This window comes from Calypte anna, chromosome Z (assembly GCF_003957555.1).
Source record: "Calypte anna isolate BGI_N300 chromosome Z, bCalAnn1_v1.p, whole genome shotgun sequence".
Taxonomy (NCBI): Eukaryota; Metazoa; Chordata; class Aves; order Apodiformes; family Trochilidae; genus Calypte; species Calypte anna.
The window spans coordinates 54,832,648-54,854,587 of NC_044274.1; the positions used below are offsets into that span (position 1 = coordinate 54,832,648).

The following is a 21,940-nucleotide window of genomic DNA, read 5'->3' on the forward strand; positions in this document are numbered from 1 at the left end:
GGATTTATTTAAATGTGGTGGAAGAATGCAAGCCTACATTTACTGTGACATAAAACTTCTTCTGTTTCATTGGTATCATAATATAATGAACTTGCTTTTTACTTTGATGGCTGTTGTTTGGTTATCCTGGCTGCCATGTTTAGGAGTTTATTATCCTGTAAGACAAAATGTAGAATATTCCTGTGTGTAGCATCGTTGCCCCTTTCACAAGCAGTGTGTAATTATCCTCAAAGCTTGTAGCTGTGCTGGTCTTTTGTAACTGTAAGACAAGCAGAACGCTTGAAGACTACTCAGAAGTAATATTTTCTGAAGAAATTATTTTTAAATAGGTTCTCTGCTCTAATCCTCTGGTTTTCTTAGCCTCTGTGGAATTCTGGGCAAGAAAAGGAACCTTTCTAAGACTATTAAGGATCTTGTGTGAAGAAGTGATGCAGGAGGTGATTTGCACATCTTTTTGAGAATCAAAGGTGTTCTCATCTTTAAAATAGAATAAGTGAAAAAGTTTACTTCACAATCATTTGCACTGAAGAATCACAATTTGACTTAGTGACACACTGGAATTTTTATAATCTCGAGTTTTTCTTTAGCTTCGCAACTTTTAAACATAGCAACAAATGTTCTACGTTTGGATGAATGACTTGGGCTGCTTGGTATTGCAATTCTGATTTGCACCACTTGATGTCAGCAATACGTTCCTAACAGCGTTAAGGTTGCAGGGTTTTTGAGTTTGACACATGCTTATTTGCATCTGTGACTTCTGGAACATACAGCCTAAATTTGTCAACCCAGCCAATTCTATGATTCTATGATTTGCTACTCTGCCGATTGCTGGAAGAGTTGTATATTAAAACAAAAACAAAAACCCAAACCAAACTTCATTTTTGTCAGTCAGCAATGTTGTTTTATCTTTGTTCCAAATAATTAAGTTCTAATCCCTTAATAGGATTCTATAAATTTGGGCTAAATTTTGGATCTAGCTTTTGTGAGAAATGTTTAGGGTGTGTGCACACAAAACTACTTGGGTACTGCAGCCTTACTGTAGATAGTGAAAGGCTACAATATTACCAGAGAGTAAAATACTGTGGTTTCTAAATGTTTGTGGTCTTAGGCTTTCAGGCAATTCTTTCTTTTTATATACTGAGTTTGTAATCCTAATATCTCATATCTCTCCAAAGGTATTTCTTATATTTATGTTAAGATCAGTAAGAGATGAAATTACTTTCATTTTACAGCTCACACACACACAGAGTTTTCCAAACTCCAAAATGAGTCAAATTCTTCTTTGTCCATTAAATCTTGCCATTTCTGTGTTCAGACTGATGCAGATGTTTACTTTTTGATGATGGACCATTCAGTGGATTAAGAACTGGCTTGATGGCCACACCACAAGAGTGACTCTCAATGGGTCTGTGTCCAAGTGGTGCCAGTGGAGGCCCTCAAGAATCAGTGTTGGGACTGGTCCTGTTTAACTTCTTTGTCAGTGACATGGAGAGTGGCTCTGAGTGTACCATCAGCAAGTTCCCTGATGTCCCCAAGCTGTGTGGTGCAGCTGACAGTTGGGAAGGAAGGGATGCCATCCAGAGGGACCTTGACAGGCTGGAGAGGTGGGACCATGGCAGCCTCATGGAGTTCAACAAGACCAAGTGCAAGATCCTGCATTTGGGTTGAGGCAATCCCAATCACTGATATAGACTGGACAATGAATGGCTTGAGAGGAGCATTGAGGAAAAGGACTTGGGAGTGCTGGGGGATGAGAAGTTCAACATGAACCATCAGTGTACACCTGCAGCCCAGAAAGCCAACCAGATCCTTGTCTGCATCAAGAGAAGTGTGGCCAGCTGGTCAAGGGAGGTGATTCTCCCCCTCTACTCCTCTCTTGTGAGACCCCACCTGGAGTACTGCATCCAGTGCTGGAGCCCCTTTTACAGGAGGGACATGGATGTGCTGGAGTGTGTCCAGAGAAGGGCCAGGAGGATGATCAGAGGGCTGGAGCACCTCCTGTGAAGACAGACTGAGAGAGTTGGGGTTATTCAGTCTGGAGAGGAGAAGGCTCCGAGGAGACCTTATTGCAGCCTTCAGTATCTGAAGGGGCCTACAGGGAAGCAGGTGAGGGACTTTTTAGGATGCCAGGTAGTGACAGGACTGGGGGAATGGATTTAAATTAGAGGAGGGTAGGTTTAGGAGGAAATTCTTCTCCATGAGGGTGGTGAAACACTGGAACAGGTTGCTCAGAGAGGTGTGGAAGCCCCATCCCTGGACGTTTTTAAGGCCAGGCTGGACAGGGCTCTGAGCAACCTGATCTAGTGGGAGGTGTCCCTGCCCACGGCAGGGGGGTTGGAACTAGAAGATGTTAAAGGTCCCTTCAAGCCCTAAAAATTCTATGAGTCTATTATTTTTTATTTATTTGGCATCAGTACATACAGCAGTATTTGGCACTTGTGGGCAGGAGTCAGGTCCTCTTGTGTACATCCCTGCTCAGGCAGAATCACCTACAGCTGGTTGCCCGGGACAAGCTTTTTAATGTTTCTGAGGATAGTGGCTCCACAGCCTCTCTGAGCAGCCTGTGCCAGTGCTCAGTCACTCTCACAGTGAAGAAATATTTTCTGATGTTCATAAAGAACCTCCTGTGTTTGAATTTGTGCTTACTGCCTCTGGTTCTGTCACTGGTTACCACTGAAAAGAGCCTGTCTCTGTAGTCCTTTTGGCCTGCCTTCAGGTATTTATCAGGAGGTAAGATCTCCTCCTGAGCCTGCTCGTCTCCAGGCTGAGCACTCACAGCTTTCTTAGCCTTTCCTCATGGGAGAAATGCTCTAGTCCCATAATGATCTTTGAGCTCTTTGCTGGATTCTTTCAGTATGTGCATGCCTTCCTTCTATGCAGAGCCCAGATGTGGCTTTACCAGTATTGGATAGAGGCAAAAGATCACCTAAAGGCTGCCACTGCTCTTCCTACTGCAGCCCAGGACACCATAGCTTTCTTTGCTGCAGAGCACATTGCTGGTTCATGGTTCACCGGGCCCCCGAGGTGCTTTTCTGCAAAGCCACTCTAGCCTGGTGACCTCCAGTGTGTGCTGGTGTGGTTGTTCCTCCCTAGTGCATTTGCACTTCCTCCTGTTGAACTTCATTGGGCCCATTTCTCCAGCCTGCTGAGGTCCCTCTAAATCTCTATATGCTTCCTGTTTGTGTTTGAGGAGACATCTGCTATAATGTCACCTTTGCTTGTCCTCTCTTTAATCCCAACCTGCACGTTCACCATCTGCTTTTCTCCCACCCCAGGCAGAACTTCATGATATGCCAACTGCTCTGTCACTTAAAGAGCAAGCCCCTCTTCCTCTTCAAAAGTGGTCTCTTCCTCTCCTTTCTAACGAGCCTGTATTGCTCCGTTGCAACACACGAATCATGGGAGCCATCCCACCATGTCTGTTGTGATCCCAGAAAGATCATAGCCCTACAACTGCATGCAGATCTCCAATAGTTACTCCTCATGCTTTGTGTCTTAGCATACAGGCAGTTTGGAGAGGTACACCAGCTTGTTGAGGTCCTGGAGAGGTCCTTGCAGGTGACTGTTTTAATTCTTGGTATTTTAATAAAAAATTTTACTGGTGTCTATGAGAGTAGTCCCAAGTTTTGTGCTTAAGTCTCTAAGGTTACACCCTAGGAAGAAAATATTATAAGGTTTGGGTGAGTATTAAAGCCTCAGTAATTACCAGTATTTCTTCACCAGTAAATGTCCAAGGGTAATCATAAGCATTATAAGGTAAATGCAGAAGAATCTGGCTGTCAGTATGATGATTATTGTTATTGCTGTGGGGTTTCAGTCAGCTGTTCCAAATAAAATGCAGCATTCAGCTAGCAGTGGGTTGGTATGATAAAGACAAAACATTTTACGGAACTTTATCAAATATCATCTTTGAGTCTCATTTCAGAACAGACACATAGACTGTCCTCTATTATATTGCACTGCAGCAACTTCATGTTTTGCAGGGCAGTAACCAGGCTCCTTGTACATGAGCTCTAAGGATTAGGTTGTTGATATGGTGCTGATGAAATTGAGGAGAGCTTATTTTGCAGCAGTGAAACAGATAATCTGAGGCAGTTGGAATGGTTTCTGTTTTATCTTTGAGGGTCTTTTGATGCTACAGAAAAACTGTCACTTAAAATATTTACCTTGTATGTAAATAGGGAGGTAGTGTTAATCTAATATAAGCACAGTTCTGGAAACTAGTAGGTGTTCTGCGAGTGTTTGAATTCCAAGCTTGTAGTCATCTTTCATACATCATTCAGGGTAACATGATGATTATTTAATACAAATGATCCTAACATCAGGAGAAATTTCTGACAGTGTTTTACTTTCCTCTGCATTTGTTCATGCATGTTCTAGTAATAATGATTTTTAGCTGTGTCATGCTTAATCAGTGGTGCTGCAGTCTTTGTTGTTATTTTGCCAAAGCTTATGCGTAGTTAAATTTTTGTGTTTAACAGTGCTTCAGTAGCTTTTCCCAGTCAGTGAATTCTTCTAAGTTTAACTCATGTTTAGAATTATAGTTGGGATACATAGGTTCCCTCCTTGTTGTTGTTTATGACTTTCTCTTAGCTGATGTTTTTCTGAGGTCTGTCTTTCTTCAGGCAAATATGCACAATTCGTAATACCTGTATCCTGTTAGCAGAAGAACTTTATTTTGCATTGCTTCTTTCAGAAGTGTGTTGTCTTTCTCATGTTAGGGTTCTACTTCCTTGGAGTAGCCTAAATAAAAAAAAAATTTGCTTTGAAGGTGTTTTCTGCTGTTGATATGAAACACATTCTTGAAGATTAAGCAACTTACAAATGAGTTTATGGGCCATCTGTCCAATATACATCCACTCCTATGTCCCTACAGGGTATGCTGACATAGTTGAGTATTTACTATATTTTTAAAAATATGTTCTAATAAGATGTCTTTGCTCTGTGGAGGTCAGATATGGAGGTCATCCCTTCTCTACCAAACCTGTAGTTTGAAACTTCAACAACTATTTATATGGTTTCATTCTGATTCCTCTGCTGGTATGAGTGTCAAGCAAGCAAATAATAAACATCTATTAACAGACTTTACTTTCTGTGGCAGAATTGGTATAAAAAGACTAATTTTCAAGTTGAATTTGAAAATTCTGTCTCTGGTTTCATAGCAACCAGGTATGCTGGCATAGTTGGGTATTTACTGTATTTTAAAAAATATGTTCTAATAAAATGTCTTTGCTCTGTGGAGGTCAGATATGGAGGTCAGCCCGTCTCTGCCAAGCCTGTAGTTTGAAACTGTGGTTTCATTCTGATTCCTCTGCTGGTATGAGTGTCAAACAAGCAAATAATAAGCATCTATTGTCAGACTACTTTCTGTGGCAGAATTGGTATAAAAAGACTAATTAGTTGAATTTGAAAATTATGTCTCTGGTTTCATAGCATTCAGAAAATCTTACAGTAAAATATCTCTAAATTAATATGTCTGCACTTCAATAAATTTTCTGGGTTTTTTGAATACTTAGCTCTCCAAGCGTTGTGAATACTTAAAACATTATTGTAAAGTGTAAGAATCAACATATATTGATTGACTCAATCATAAAAGTTCTTTTTTGTGTAAAATTCATGGAGGTTTCTTTTTCTTACTTTGTCATTTCAGATTTGTCCAATATGTGCAGCATTACCTGGAGGGGATCCAAATCATGTCACAGATGACTTCGCTGCTCATCTTACACTGGAACACAGAGCTCCTAGAGATTTAATATCCTTTCCAAGTTGATGCAGAGTCTGTTTCATCTAGTAGCCAGGACACCTTGTTTTGATTGTTAAAGTCAAAGGGTCATACCTCTGGTTTTCATGGAACTTAAATTGCTAAAGATCTGTATGTCAAAAATAAGGTTCATTTGCTAGTTAAAAGTGTAAATACCATATTTTTAATAGACTGTAGGTATACTGGACAGTACTTTTTGCTCCAACAACAAAAACATTTGAAGAACGTTGATACCAAGAGGTTTTTCTCCTTGCACGGGTTCATCCTGCCTGCTCAATAGTTTTCATGCTGCTTTATGTATCCAGGTTCATTATTGTGCTGTAAGTATTTTTGACATGATCATTATGATCTAAGGATAATTCAAGCTCAGCTGACTTTGATGAATAATTTTAAACTTGCTTAACTACTCCTAACACCATGTTTTAATAACATAATTTCATAGTGTTACTGACATTTTGCAACATAACTTTGAAACCTTTCAGATTTCCTGGAATCAAGGGTGTTGTTTCAGTTACCTTAGCAGCAGGCTATGCAGACTTCTCTGTGCTTGGTGGCTGAAGAGCTGGAACTATTTGGTTTAATTGTCTTTGTTCTAGCAGTATTTTTATTTTTTTGATTTATTTTTTTCCGTAGGGTGAAATGATTAAACACTTTGGTTTGGAATTTTTGTTTAATGAATCACAGGCTATATAGCTTACCTACAGTTAGTAATATCTCTGAAGTATTCCTTAGTGTCTCATTTAAACAGACACAAAGACTATTACTTTGTTAGTGGCTTTTTTGTTTGTATGATTTTTAAAAAGGAAAAGAACAACAATCTGAGTCCTGGCAACTGGAGTTCTTAAGGGATGCAGCATTTAAAGAGATGGCTCCATTTCAAGTATGGTTGTATTTGATTTCATTTAAGTGTTAGTATTGCCATGCTTTAAGTTCAGGACAGACTAAATGCATGCGAATTACTACACAGTGATTGTATCAGTGTAAGGAATTTTGGGTGTTTATTGGCTCTGCAAAGGAGTAACTTAATGCAAAGAACAGTACGAAGCAGATAAAAGCAATTATCTCTGTTTCACCTTTCCCTGGGGACAGGAGCAGAGCTCTGGACAGTTGAGAGGAGCAGGATGCTGAGTTAAGTGGCTCTGGCCATGAGAGGTTGGTCCCAGCTGTTCAGGGAGTTTCTCCATGGCCAGGTACCCACCAAGGCAGATTCATGCCAGCTTCTCCCTTCAGCAGAGATGGAATGAGACTGAGGAGGAGGATATGTTTTTTCTTAAGTTGTCAAGGAAGGCTGCATGTGTTTCTTGTTATCAACTTAGTGCAGCCATTGCAAGGTATGTCCTTTACCTTCTGACAAAAAGAATTTCTAAGTGAGAGAATTTCTGAGGCTCTGGACTCAGAAAATGAGGCAGAGGCCAGACAAGAGGAAGATCTCTCGGGAAGGTCTCCTGCTCGCCCCCTCTCTACCAGACAGGTTACAACTACAGCTACGAAGAAAAGAAGAAGGGTAGTTGTAGTTGGTGACTCCCTTCTGAGAGGAACTGAGGGCCCTATATGTTGACCGGACCCATCCCACAGAGAGGTCTGCTGCCTTCCCGGTGCCCAGGTGAGGGATATTAGTAGGAGACTCCCCCAACTAATTCAGCCCTCAGATTATTATCCACTGTTGGTAGTCCAGGCTGGCAGTGATGACATTGCTGGACGAAGTACAAAGGTGATTAAAAAGGACTTCAAGGCACTGGGTCGTTTAGTTGATGGGTCAGGAGCACAGGTGGTGTTCGCCTCGGTTCCAGCAATAGAAGACCTGAATGAGGAGAGAACTAGGAAAACTAATCTGATCAATAGGTGGCTAAGGGATTAGTGCCACCAGCGGAACTTTGGGTTTTTCGACCACGGGACAACTTCCATACTACCTAGTGTACTCAAAACAGATGGGCTTCACCTAAATAACAAGGGGAAAAGGACTCTAGCGTATAAGTTGGAGAGGCTGATAAGGAGGGCTTTAAACTAGGTTTGAAGGGGGATGGGGTTGAAACTGGGCTCTCCAGAAAGGAGCCTAAGGGTGGTCTACCCAAGGTACGAGACAAATCAGCAGCCCAGCTAAAGTGCATGTACACCAATGCACGCAGCATGGGCAACAAACAAGAGGAGCTGGAAGCCATCATGCATCAGGAAAACTATGATGTAGTCACTATCACGGAAACGTGGTGGGATGACTCCCATGACTGGAGTGCTGCCATGGATGGCTGTAGGCTCTTCAGAAGGGACAGGCAGGGTAGGAGAGGTGGAGGGGTAGCCCTATATGTTAGGGAGTCTCTTGACAGTGTAGGAATTGAAGTCTGTAATAATAAGGTGGAGTGCCTGTGGATCAGAATCAAGGGGAAGGTCAACAAGGCTGATATCGTGAGGGTAGTCTGTTACAGACCACCCAATCAGGATGATGAGGATGATGAATTATTCTACAGGCAGCTGGCAGATGTCTCAAAATCGTCATCCCTTGTTCTCATGGGCGACTTTAATCTACCAGACATCTGCTGGGAACTCCACACCACAGAGAGGAAGCAGTCTAGGAGATTCCTGGAGTGTATAGAGGATAATTTCCTGTTCCAACTAGTAAATGAGCCCACCAGGGATGGAGCCTCGCTTGACCTTCTTTTCACTAACAGAGAGGAGCTGGTGGGAGATGTGGTGGTCGGTGGACGCCTGGGACTTAGCGACCATGAAATAATAAAGTTTTCAATATTCAGGGATACAAGAAGGGTTGTCAGTAAGACCTCTACGCTGGACTTCTGGAGGGCAGATTTTGGCCTATTCAGAAGACTTGTTCAGATTATACCCTGGGAAACAGACCTTGAAAACAGAGGGGTACAGGAGGGATGGTCGTACTTCAAGGAACAAGTTTTGAAAGCACAGAAGCAGGCTGTCCCAGTGTGCCGAAAGGCGAGCCGGTGGGGAAGACAACCAGTCTGGCTGAATTGGGAGACTCTGAAAGAAATTAGGGTTAAGAGGAGGGCCTACCAATTATGGAAAAAAGGGCTAACTACTGAGGAGGAATTAAGGAATATTGTTAAGTCACGTCGATAGAAAATTTAGAGAGACAAAGACACAATGTGAACGGAATCTCGCCACCTCTGTGAAGGATAACAAAAAGTCCTTCTACAGATACATCAGCAGCAAAAGAAGGGGCAAGGAAAACATCCATCCTTTACTGGACACGGGTGGGAATATAGTTGTCAAAGATGAAGAAAAGGCTGAGGTATTTAACACCTTCTTTACCTCAGTTTTCAGCAGAAAGACAGGTTACCCTGAAGACGGATGGCTTCTGGAGCTCATAGAAAGTGACATGGATCTAAACAGCCCCCCTGTAATCCTGAAGGACACAGTCAGTGACCTACTGAGATGCTTGGATCCCCACAAGTCTATGGGACCAGATGGGATCCACCCAAGTGTAATGAAGGAGCTGGCAGAAGAGCTTGCCAAGCCTCTCTCTATCATCTACCAACAGTCCTGGCTCACTGGGGACATCCCAGATGATTGGAAGTTGGCGAATGTCACGCCAATCCACAAAAAGGGCCGGAAAGAGGACCCAGGAAACTACAGGCCCGTCAGCCTGACCTCAGTGCCTGGCAGGGTCATGGAACATATCATCCTCAGTGCAATCACACAGCACCTGCAGGATGGGCAAGGGATTAGACCCAGCCAGCACAGGTTTAGGAAGGGCTGGTCCTGTCTGACCAACCTGATCTCCTTTTATGATCAGGTGACCCGCCTGGTGGATGAGGGGAAGGCTGTGGATGTGGTCTACCTGGAATTCAGCAAGGCCTTTGACACCGTCTCCTACAGCATCCTCCTGAAAAAACTATCAGCCCGTGGCTTGGACAGGAGCACCCTGTGCTGGGTTAGGAACTGGCTGGAGGGCCGGGCCCAGAGAGTGGTGCTGAATGGGGCTGCATCCAGTTGGCAGCCGGTCACTAGTGGTGTCCCCCAGGGATCAGTGTTGGGCCCAGTTCTGTTCAATAACTTTATTGATGATTTAGATGAGGGGATTGAGTCCATCATCAGCAAATTCGCAGATGACACTAAGCTGGGGGGGAGTGTCGATAAACTGGAAGGCAGGAGGGCTCTGCAGAGGGACCTGGACAGACTGGAGAGTTGGGCTGATTCCAATGGGATGAGGTTTAACACAGCCAAGTGCCGGGTCCTGCACTTTGGCCACAACAACCCCATGCAGCGCTACAGGCTGGGGATAGAGTGGCTGGAGAGCAGCCAGGCAGGAAGGGACCTGGGAGTCTGGATTGACAGGAAGCTGAACATGAGCCAGCAGTGTGCCCAGGTGGCCAAGAAGGCCAATGGCATCCTGGCCTGTATCTGGAACAGCGTCGCCAGCAGGTCCAAGGAAGTGATTTTGCCCCTGTACTCAGCCCTGGTGAGGCCACACCTCGAGTACTGTGTCCAGTTCTGGGCCCCCCAGTTCAGGAAGGATATTGAGGTCCTGGAGCAGGTCCCAAGGAGGGCAACCAGGCTGGTGAAGGGACTCGAGCACAGACCCTATGAAGAGAGGCTGAGGGAGCTGGGGCTCTTCAGCCTGGAGAAGAGGAGGCTCAGGGGAGACCTCATCGCTCTCTACAACTCCCTGAAAGGAGGGTGTAGCCAGGTGGGGTTTGGGCTCTTTTGCCAGATGACTTTCAACAAGACAAGAGGGCATGGTCTTAAGTTGTGCCAGGGGAAGTTTAGGTTAGATATTAGAAAGAATTTCTTTACGGAGAGAGTGATCCGGCATTGGAATGGGCTGCCCAGGGAAGTAGTGGATTCTCCCTGGAGCTATTTAAAAAGAGACTGGATGTGGCACTCGGTGCCATAGTCTAGCAACCGCAATGGTGGTAAAAGGGTTGGACTCGATGATCTCTGAGGTCCCTTCCAACCCAGCCAATTCTATGATTCTATGATTCTAAGTGATTTGTTGATGGTCTCCTGATTTATATGAGAAAACATAAAAGGTATGACTTCAGGTATAAGCATTTGATATATGGAGAAGATGGGGAAAAAGGAAAGTGAAAAGTGGCATTGTCATAATTTGAAGTAATCATTTATTTTGGGCCAAAAGTAGAAAAGTAAAACAGAGTATGTGATAGAAGTAGTGGATACACCTAGAACCTGCAATTTCTTTAAGATTGAAGTGATGAAATTTTGTGGATAGAAGTATGAAGTATAAAAGTCAAAAGGAATACATTACTTATATACTTTTAATAGGAATGGCAATAAACCTTTTTATTATTTACAGTACTTAACATAAGAATTGGGGAGAAAGAATAAAATCCCTATGTCTCTAATAAGATGGGCTGTACATGCATTTGTCAGTTTTCAGATTACTGAGTAGAAAACTTCAATCTAAAAAACCTAAGAAATTATGCCTGATGTTTCTTAGACACCATAAAAAGCAGAAGTACAGCACTGTACACAGTGCTGAGTACATAACACTGAGCTGAGTATCATTGAATCATAGAAATGATTGAAAGGTTGAAAGCTACCTCAAGGATCATTTGTCCAAGCTTCTAATATTGTTGTTTATATGATATGTCAACAGCACGCTGTTGAGCTGAGACTTAAAACGTTCTACTGTGATGATACCACCACTTCCCCTGGAGACCATTGCAATGTCTGACTGTCCTCAGTATAGGTTGTATTGAGTTTAGATCACTAACTCTCAGTTGCACCTTAGTTGCACAGCTACAGTGTGTACCTTAGCTTTGCTTCAGAAGCTGAACCATTATTTTATGAATGAAGAAGAGTACCCAATTATTTCACCCACTAAATGTCTTTGTAACTTAATACTCAAACTGTTCTGTTTTCTTAACATCTTGGTTATGATGAATCCAGTGGTGTTCGGCACGTACGTAGGATGTTCCACCCAGGCCGGGGCCTGGGGGGTCCCCGTGCACGTAGATCAAACATGCACTTTACTACCAGTTCCCCTGGTGGGCTTTCATCTTCTCAGAGTTCGTATTCTCCAAGCAATAGGGAAGCCATGGATCCTATAGCTGGTAAGAGCTGTAACCATGAATTTTACCCCTTTGTCTTTCTAATATCGATGAAGTAAAGTGCATGACAGTAGTTGCCCTGCTTTCTGCTGTAGTGAAGTTGTCTGTGTTGATGTGATCCCCAGCTGCTTGCAGAGGAGCCATGTGCTTGGCTGGGTTGTCACTGGGCCTATGCATGCAGATGCTGAAGCTGAAACTGCTGCCTCTTTGGCTTGTGCTTTTAATTCTAGACTGCACAAGGCTTATTCTTAAACCTAATCTATACACAGGTGTTGTATATTTTTACAAGTGGTTGTGTCTAACTTCCATTACCTACCTTATTGCATTAATTTGCCCTGTGGGTAAAGTTGTTCATGAAGGAGAGTATCTGTCTCAGTGAAGATTAGCTGAACTTGAGTAGTAATAGATGTCTCAAGTATGTTCATTGTGCATTCACACTGTTGTTTGAATGCCATACTTGCTAATACCACATTTTTTCAGGTGTAGCTGTAAATTCTTACATAAACATACTGTTGCAACAATTTCAGTGTATTTTGGCCAAGTTTAGAAAATACATGTGGGGTGAGAAGGGCCCACCATTTTCAGCCACAGAAAATAATTAAGTTATGTCTTTGGGATTCCCAGGAATAACTTGTTTGGCAGATGTTTAGCTTCAATGTGAAAATAACTGTTTTTTTCCAGGGAATTAAAAATAGGGAATTAAGACAATTTTGACCACAAATACAATTCTTCCTAAGGAAAAATATAAACATTTTTATGCAGTATTCTATGTACGTGTTAAGTGCTAGGGAAACCTCAGAATTTCTGCCGTAATCTTCTTTTGCTTCAAATGCCAAGGAGGAACAGTGCTTACAGTGGAGCTCCCTGCTATCATGTTGTACCTTCTTCAGAGGAAAAGTAGCCAGCCAGCCAGCTTAATGAGGCATTGCTATGTGAAACAGGAGCTGTGGCTCCACTGCCTTCCTTAATCCTGGTCTCCTTTACTGCCTTCTGCTGGCTCTGGTGTCCTGCTGGCTCTCTCTGAGACCTGATTTAACTCAATAATCCCATCAAGAGAAGAAAACAAATAAAGTGGGGTCACAGGAGCAGACTTAGTTGAAGGAGGGAGGATGTTTGTGAAGCGTTCAGAGCAAACCCTCACCGTTTTCTTAAAAGGACAGAAGCTCACTGAAATGTGGAGTGGCTGATGAGTTTGTTTTCTGCCTCATGGGGTCCTCCCACTTAGCAGCATTTAATGTGAGGAAGAAAATGCCAATCTGGTGAACCTTTTTTTTGGTGGAAGCTGTGCTTTTGTATGTAGAGTTCAGTTGCACATTGAGCTGGGTGTCCTGTACGAATACTCTAGTCTCAGCCTCAGGTCTGTTTCCTAAATACTGTTTCTCTATACTCCAAGCTTTAACTTGTGTTTTAACTTAAAGTGAGAAAACATACATTTAAATCTTGTCTGGGAGTTACTTGTGTCTTCCCTTTTATGGGAGTAGTAAGTAAGACAATCAGAATTTTTCTGTTTAAAAAGTTTATAGTCTGTTTCTAGTTTACATATTTTTTACATTTTTTTTACATGTGGCATTTTCTAGTAATTTAAAAGGAATTAAAAGTTATTTAATCTTGGTATTGCTGTCAGTTCTGGTAAAAATGACCTGGCCATCCAGAGTTACTGACATGAAAAACAACTATATTTTGCTGTATTCCATCAAAGAAAGCCTGACTCAGGAGGATTGTATTTAATGCAATGGGAGGAGGATAGTCATGACCTGCATAGTAGTTTTGTAGCTATTATGGGGCAGGAGCAGTATTATCCCCTATTTCCTCTGCCCTTGCATCAGGTACAGCAAGCAAATGACATAAGAAATACCTTCTACACAGGGTGCAGAGGAGATTATACAGTAATTTGTTGCACTGAGCAGTAATTTCCTGCTGATATAAACTTAATTGGGGTGAAGCTTGCTGTAAGCATTCCATCCCTCTGAACTGGAAGACTTGACAGGTTTTTTTCTAATTGTTAGGCCTTCTCTGTACTTCTGGCAGAAATAATAATTCTTGGAGTAAAACTGCTTGACCCACTTCAGTTTCGATGTGAGGAAGTATTTTAGTATGTTTTCTTAATTAACTGTTTTTAATTAAATGCTTGAAGCTATAGTACAAAATTTCTCTTTGCTGCAGCACAACTCCCCTCAAGGATATTGGAAAGGTGACATTTTTGAGGGACATTTGTTGAGAAGAAAATAAAATCGTCAAACAAAGCCAAATCTAGTTTTTTGGTCCATTGCTATTTTGACTTGAAGTTTCAGAGGATTGCTGCAAAGGATGTCACACTTGACAGTCAGTCCCTGTGGATTGGCTCACCTGTTAATCTGAAGGCATTACATTTTGGCTTTTTATTTGGAGTAAATCTGCATAGATGAGTCTTCCTTACCCTTTGAAACACTGAATGGTGCCTCAAGAGGTTCATGGGCTCTATCACTGTTTAATTTTTCAATTTGATGCTCTAGAATTTGGGGTGTTTTCGTTCCATTGTGTAATTCTTATTTAAGATCTCTCATCATGGGAACTTTCTCTTCTCTGGCAGAGCTTTTATCTCAGCTGTCAGGTGTGAGGCGTTCTGCAGGAGGACAGCTCAACTCCTCTGGCCCCTCTGCTTCTCAGTTACAGCAGCTGCAGATGCAACTGCAGTTGGAAAGACAACATGCACAGGCAGCAAGACAACAACTGGAGACTGCACGTAATGCAACCAGACGCACCAACACAATCAATGTCAACACCACTATGGCACAGTCTACAACAACAACCAACACATGTAACACGGAGAACAGTCAGCAGACTATTCAGAATTCCCAGTTTCTTCTTACGAGGTAACTTGTTTTGTGTATTTACTGTTTACCATTTCTGTTAGCCTCAGTTCTGATTGAGACATAGAGCTCAATGAAACTTAGGTGTTTGGAGTTAGGCACATGCCCTGATAAACCAGTGTCTGATCAAATATATCCCAGATATAACAGGCTAATTAACCATACGGAGTATGTCCACAGTAGTTATAACGATTGGTCACAGAATGTGGAATTCATCCACATTTATTGCATGAAAGTAAACTTGGTAATATATAGCTTATAGCTGGCCCAGGGAGGATTAGTCTGCTTTTGGGAAGCCAGCTCTAGGAGCTGACTGCACAGATAGCCTGATGTGTTCTAGTGTTGGCAAAAGAGAGAGGCAATCTCTCATAAGTGCACTGTACTATTTTTGATGCACCTGGGAAAGTGTTTAAAGGATTACATTTGAAGATGGATTTCTGCAAACCTTGAGAAGGAGATTGGTTTTTAATTTTGGCTAAGTTACTTAAGTATCCAGGCAGAGGACTTCTGCCTGGAACAAACATATTGAGCTTTTGTTTGCATTTATAACATCTCAAAAAAACTATTGCCTGTCTGCTCCTGAGCAATGGGTTATCATCAGTTGCTGCATCTCGACTTCAGTGAGAACAAAAGGAGTAATTCCTAACTAAATTGTGCTTGTTTCCACTCCTGCTTGGAACAAAACAATTATATTTCCAGCGATACAAGCACATAGGCTTGAGTGTAGTGAAGAGGGAAAAAGTCAGAAGAGAGTACTGCTTAATAGGAATTAGTAAAAGTAAAAGCTGAAGGTTGAATAGGGGCTTACTTTGGGGTGAATAACAAAGTAAATAAAAGATGCCATTAATTAGCAGAATACTTACTTGGTTTAGAAATCACACTTAGATACCAGGATTATTGTAAAGAGGAGTTACCCACTGTGTTATCCTAGTTCTTTTAGGAGGTTGGCTGTGTTTGCAAAATAAAATTGTTTCCCAAATCTCCCCTGCCACATTCTATGTCTCCTACGTCAAGAAACGTGGGTTTTAGTCAATCTCATTTTTATCTAAGTGCAAAATAACGCCATGTGACATCTTTCAATCAGAAACTCATTCTTATTTGAGAAACTTAAAGTACCTCCAAGTGTCACATTTTGTGACTTCGGGAGCTGGGGTGAGGGATTTCCTTTCCTGTCATGGAACACAATGTAACCTCAGAGAAGCAGAGGAAGGAAGGCTGAGTTGTGGTGTGCCAATCCCTAGGCTTTATTCATGCAGTACTGTGTTTTGTGGCATATGTGAGTTTAGAAGTTGTCCAAGAAACAAACCAGGCATGTGTCTAGTAAAAAAGACTCTTAAATAGCTGGAAACCTCAAATAGTTTTTAGTTTCCTTGTAGCCTTACGCTCCCTTGGAATGCTGTTGTAGGGACAGGGGTGACAGGGAAGGGGTGGTTTGTTTCATGCGTGACTGCACCGAGGTGTGGCAGTCCCGAAGCTGCAGATGCTGAAGGGCACATAGGACTTCCTGAAGGAGTGGCTTTCAAGCTCTTTTCAGCACCTGTCAGTTGTGCCATCAGTGAAAGGGTCTCTTCACCAACAGCCTGTCTTCTCCTCCCTTGTTGCTGTGCAGGTTGAATGAGCCGAAGATGTCGGAAGCGGAGCGTCAGTCGATGGAAAGTGAACGGGCAGACTGCAGCCTGTTTGTTCAGGAGCTTCTTTTGTCCACTTTGATGCGGGAAGAAAGTTCCTCCTCAGATGAGGATGAGCGAGGGGAGATTGCAGATTTTGGTGCTATGGGCTGTGTAGATATAATGCCTCTAGATGTTGCTTTAGAAAACCTAAATTTAAAAGAGAGTAATAAAGGAAATGAGCCTCCTCCACCTCCTCTTTGATGACATCCCACTTTGCAGACAATGTCCTCTGTGCTGTATTTGCCAATGAAAGTGGACAACAACTATCTTGGGTTTGTTTTGGTGATTGTAATTTCAGGTCTGTCACTCTTGTTACATTGTGTACATTCAAAAGAAAGAGAGAAAAGATATATATGATAATCATTTCCACTTAACTAATTTTTACTTCTAGCAGGTAAATGTAGGTTACAGTGCAGGGCAAAAAGCTCTGTGTTCTGTACCTTGACATGCAAAAGGCTCTCCTAATACTCCACATTCAAACTGAAGAGGAAAAAAAAAAGAAAAATCTCTAATGAAGCTGCTGTGTGTATTTATGAATATTAATGAATAAAAACTGCTTGGATGGTTTACCTTAACTACTGCATGACGTTTTTTGCAGCGTGCATGAGTTTCAGTGACCTTGTCATTTAAAAATTTAAATACAAGGAGTAAAACTATAAACCCCAAAGCTCTTCCATTATTCAAAGGTTACGATACAAAAAGGTTAGTGCTGACTAGCAGTTTGTGGCCACAGAGTAGCTTTTCAATAATACATCACAGGATGACATATCTATGTGCTTTTTCTGGACAGGATGGAAACTGCAGTGGGGTATATTGTGATCAGGGTGTGGCATTTTGCTGTATGTGACCTTTGTGTTGCTCTGACAGCCAACACCTCAGTGATGAACTTGCTTTTATGCATCTCTAGGAGACACACCTGTAAGCCCACTGCTGGAAGCTACTGCAAGGGGCTTTTCTGTGCCCTGAAATCAAATGATGTTCACTTTTGTTTAAAGTTATTCCTTTTTGTGGTTGTTAAATTTTTTTAAATTGTTAAATACATTTTATTCAGGTGTAGACAATTCATATATTCACTGTGTTTAAAAAAAAAAAAAAAAAAAAAAAAAAAAAAAAAAAAGAAAAAAAGTTAACCTGGATCATGCTGTCTTAGTGTAAAAAGCCTTTCACAGTCTCTCTCAATCATATTTTGAGTTATTTATGTATGTGCTTCATAGTTTGCTGAGACCTATCAGTATCAGGAGAGCTTGAGGGTTTGGATTCCCAGATTGTCACTATATTACAATTTAATTCTTTATGCTACCTTTAGCACCTTTTATTTATTGTTTCTTTTGGTTATTTTCGCTGGTAAAAAAAAAAAAAAAAGCTGAAAAAGCCTTTCACTTGAATCGTGTCACCTACATGCCTATACTGTTAACCCTACTGGTTTGGGGAAGAAAAAAAACGGGGGAAGTATGGTTTTCTCTCACCCCCTGCCCTTGGTTTTTTGGTTTATTTTTCCTTTGGTGGGATTTTTGAATGTAAAGTTAGATTATATAAATAAAAGTACACACAGCTTCTGATGAAAATTTAAACTAGGCTTATATCATAACAGTGTCTTTCCAGATCTTTATCACCTCACCCTCCCCCCCCCCCCTCTTTTCTCTGTGTCTTTTCATCTCTTGCAGCATTGATAGTATTTTAGAGTAAATTTACAGACCTGAACACCAGTTGGTGTTCACAGCAGAACTGTGTATGCTAATCCAAAATTACAGCAGCAAAAGAAGCAACCTCATAGTCTGAAGTTTAAGTTCTATTACTTTTGTTTTTTACATCCTCAAATCCCAGTTCTTTCCACATCGAGCAGTACTAGCTTTGTTTTCTTGTAGTCTCTGCAACAGAAAATGTTTCAAGGGAAACTTTACATGAGGCCTCTGGTTATCCTGAGAGTTACCCCCAGTAGGGACTTTTTTATTGATTGTTGAGGATTTAAAAAAATTTTGAAGCTGTAGTATTTTCAAACACATCTTCTGCACATTACAATAAGACACACGGTTCAATAAAGCATTTTCAAGACTGTTGTTCACTTGATTTTCTTTGGTTTTTATAAATTACCCCAACACTTTTGTTCCAAAAAATTCTGCAGCTTTCTTTGTTAATGCCTGTGTACTGAGCCAGTTCGTGTAGAAATCCTGTGTGATTTACGTAAACACATTTTACAACCACGTGTTTCGCCAGGTGCCTGAGTGTGTAACTAAACTCTTCACAGGTAGGCAAGTCCCGATTTCCATGGAACTGTGCTCGTTCTAAGGGGCACTTCTCAGTCTGTTGTTACTTGGTGCCCCAGGGCTGTGCTCCAGAGGGGATTTGCATTGCATGACTTCAGCTGCATGCTGCTGGCTTCGAAGAGAAAGCAAGCCAGTGTTATCCATGAACATTTGAATCTTGAATATATATATATGCGCCCTTGAATTTAAAGGTGTTCTTTTAGGCTGTTCTTAGGACAGGTGTCTGTCCAAAGAGACGCATGACGGGTGTGATGAACACATTAACTCTTAAAATCTGCAGGGTTTTTTTAGGTTTAGGAATTATATGAAAATGGCTTCTAAGGAGGTTTTATTCTAGCAGTCTGCTGGCTCCTGTTTGCAGTAGGTGTTTTTTCTTCACTGTCACGGAGGTATTTGTGCTAATTCCCAAGTTGCTTCGTGCTACAATGAAAAAAGCCTTCAGGAGCTTTGCAGGAGAACCCTCCAGGGGGTTACTGCTTTGTTGCCTTTTCCCTGTGAGAGGTCAGAAAATTCCAAGCAACTAAAAAAAAAAAACCAAAAAACGCAAACCACATCACAAGACAAACACCACTGTGTCAGAAAAGGAAGCGTTAGTAAAGTCAGGGCCTGCCTTGAAATCTGTATCTGCAGCAGCCTGTGTTCTGACCTCTGTAGCTGCTGGTGGGAGCCTCGTCCCTGGTGATGCTGAATTCAGGCTCCCTGGGTGTGCAGGTTGGGAGCTGGGCTGGGACAGAGCCCGGGCTGCCCCCCCCCCCCGTGCAGGTGCTGGGCCTGGGGTTGGGTCCGGACTCTGTTCTGGGTGCAGCAGGGGCTGCGCTGTGGGCACAGCGGGTGCGAGGTTTGCTCAGCTCCTGAGGCGTGCCAGGAGCCTCTCTGGGGAGTGAGCAAGCTGAAGGCTGCATACTCATTGCCAGAATTTTATGGCAGTTGATAAAAAGTACAGATTGTTTGGGGTGTTGGGGAGCAAGCTCACCAGACTGCCCATGGAAAGCTTACTTGGAATTGTGCCTTGTTTTTGTAACTTGGGCTCAGCTTTAGTCAAAGGTCCTGTTATTTTTTTTCTGCTTTGGTTTGTGCCAAAGACAGATGCATGATGGGTGTGATAAACAATGAAAATGCATTTTAACTTTGATCCACCTCGAGTTTTACTTGCAGTTGTTGCAGCTGCCTTCATCATCCCTCTGGTGTGTTTAGGGGATGAGGGGTGGTGGCTTCTTTTTTTCCACCCTACACCCTTAGGAAAGGTTTGTAAAACCTTCCTCTGAAGCCTGGAGTTGTGGTCACAGGTAGTTTGAAGACATTGTAGCTTAGCCCAGAAAGGAACATCCAAATATGTACACATTTGCTGTTCTGAGACAATTCCCTGTTGGGAAGAAGTATATGCAATTCTCTGTTATCAGCCTGAAGTCCCAGAAGGCAGGGGTGCAGCTCAGAAGGCCTGAACATGAGTGAAAGCAGTGGATTCATTGGGCAGGAGAAGAGGGTTCTGGTTACTTCACTTAATCCTCCTTTCCTCTTCCTCTTGATGTACCTGACCTTCACGTCTCGGATCAGCCTGCTTTGCCACACACATACATGGGAAGCCTGGCTGTTTTGCGGCCATTTTATTCTTTCATTTCCTAAGAAAAAGGACTTCCTTACATGTGCTTAGCTCTCTCAGTGCAGACTCCCTCTGCTGTGCTGTGTCCTGTGCGGAAGGGCAGACTCTGCCCTCCAGTCCTTCCCAGCTGCTGCCTCCCGGCCAGTGCCGTCCTGGCCACTGCGTGAGCACAAATCTGCGGGGCTCCCCTTCCTTGCACGGAGGCTCTCTGAAGGCAGGTTTGTGTGCACAAAGATTTATTTGCAGGTATTTATCTGCACTGCCCAAAGTTACTTGTGGAAAGGAAAAGGGAAAAAAAAAAAAAAAAAAAAAAAAAAAAGACACGGAAAACTAACGGGGACCTCTGCAGCTTTTTTTTAGCACAGCAGTGAACGTTACCTCCATCAAGAACATCGACGGTAACACAAGGTAAACACAGATCATCTAGAGGGGTAAGAGCAAGGCCTCTGCAGCTGCGTGGGAGGTGCCAGTGGAAGACAACCTGCAGTACTGCGTCCTGCCTTTTGGGCCAGCAGCTGTGGGGGGGCACAGACTTCAGCTCCTCTGCCTCCTCCTCTCCCTCCCCACCCCCTCCATTAAGAATAGGGTAAACGGTGACCTCAGCTTTGCTGGAGTTGATGTGGAAGGGTTTGAGGGACAGGGAAGGGACGGGGCAGAACAAGGGATGCTGATGTGGGTCTCAGTGCCCTGGCTGGGGAGGCTGTCAACAAAAAAGAAGTACAGCAAAATGAAGGAGAATTTGGCGACGAGGCAGGAGACGCTGGAGTAATGGCCAAGGTTAAGAGGAGCAAACTGGGGAAGGGCTCAGAGGGGCAGAGGACCGCAGTGAATTGCCATCAGCTGGAGGTGATGCTCTGGCAGCTCTCTGTCACCACCTCACACTGCCGGTGGCTCAGGAGGGAGCTGGCCACCACGGCTGGGCCTCTCCTGCAGACCTCACCCCGGTCCCACCCCATCCCCCCAGCACTATTCTGAGACTGCCGCAGAAACGCTGCAGCCCACGGCAGCGCTCCGGAAGGGAGGCTGAGGAGGACTGGAATGTCACCAGGCTCCCTCCTGGTTTTGCTCCCCCTTTTCTTCTACAGAGCAGCCCTGGAAGGCTGTGGCAGGGGCACCGCACACCTCCTTGGCCCCATCAGCTCAGCACTTGTGAGCTCGGAATCTCTTTCTAGCTGTTGCTTTCTCTTTCACAGCTAATAAATAACATCTGCCCGTGTCTGACACTGACTCCTCCTCTCACCACAGGTGGCAACGCTGCTTAACAAAGCAGAAAGAAATTTTTTCTGTCCACACTAGCACTGATTTTTGGCCCCACCTTTAGCTGCCTCTGAAGCAACGCTTGCACCAGCCTTAGCCCTCTGAGAGGCAAACCATGCTGGGCAATTCTTGCTGTGACGGGAGCTTCCCAGCAAAGGTCAGGAGGTCGTGGTTTCTGTTGTACCCTTCTTTGCACAGCCTCAGGAATGTGTTTCCAAGACGCCAGTTGTAGATGTAAGAATGAGGCCGACTTGCCAGGTGTAGCTGTGTTTCATAAAAAGTCCACATTTTTTTTCCCAGAAGTAACTGATTTTAAGTACATTTAAAGGCAAGGTTTTTATATCCACATTATTCCCCCTTTGCTGAGGATCAATCACTGTCTGGCTGCAAAAGCCCCCACCAGCTACCATCATGTCACACAGGAGGACAGCACTTTGGGCTCAGGCCATGAACCTGAACTGTGCATTGACCCCAGGTATCAAACAAATAAATAAAAAACAAGCA

General features: G+C 43.1%; 1 protein-coding gene across 2 annotated transcripts in view; it reads left to right on the plus strand.

Annotated features, from left to right (window-relative positions):
• Positions 1 to 18,377, plus strand: part of KCMF1 (potassium channel modulatory factor 1) — a 52,456-nt gene extending 34,079 nt beyond the window's left edge. For both annotated transcript variants that reach the window (XM_030467004.1, XM_030467003.1), the window contains 4 exons: positions 5,651 to 5,752; positions 11,625 to 11,799; positions 14,366 to 14,648; positions 16,255 to 18,377. In XM_030467004.1, the coding sequence (XP_030322864.1) occupies positions 5,651 to 5,752; positions 11,625 to 11,799; positions 14,366 to 14,648; positions 16,255 to 16,516 (822 nt within the window). In that variant the 3' untranslated portion in view covers positions 16,517 to 18,377. The remainder of the gene's footprint in view (positions 1 to 5,650; positions 5,753 to 11,624; positions 11,800 to 14,365; positions 14,649 to 16,254) is intronic.
• The last annotated feature ends 3,563 nt before the right edge of the window (positions 18,378 to 21,940 follow it).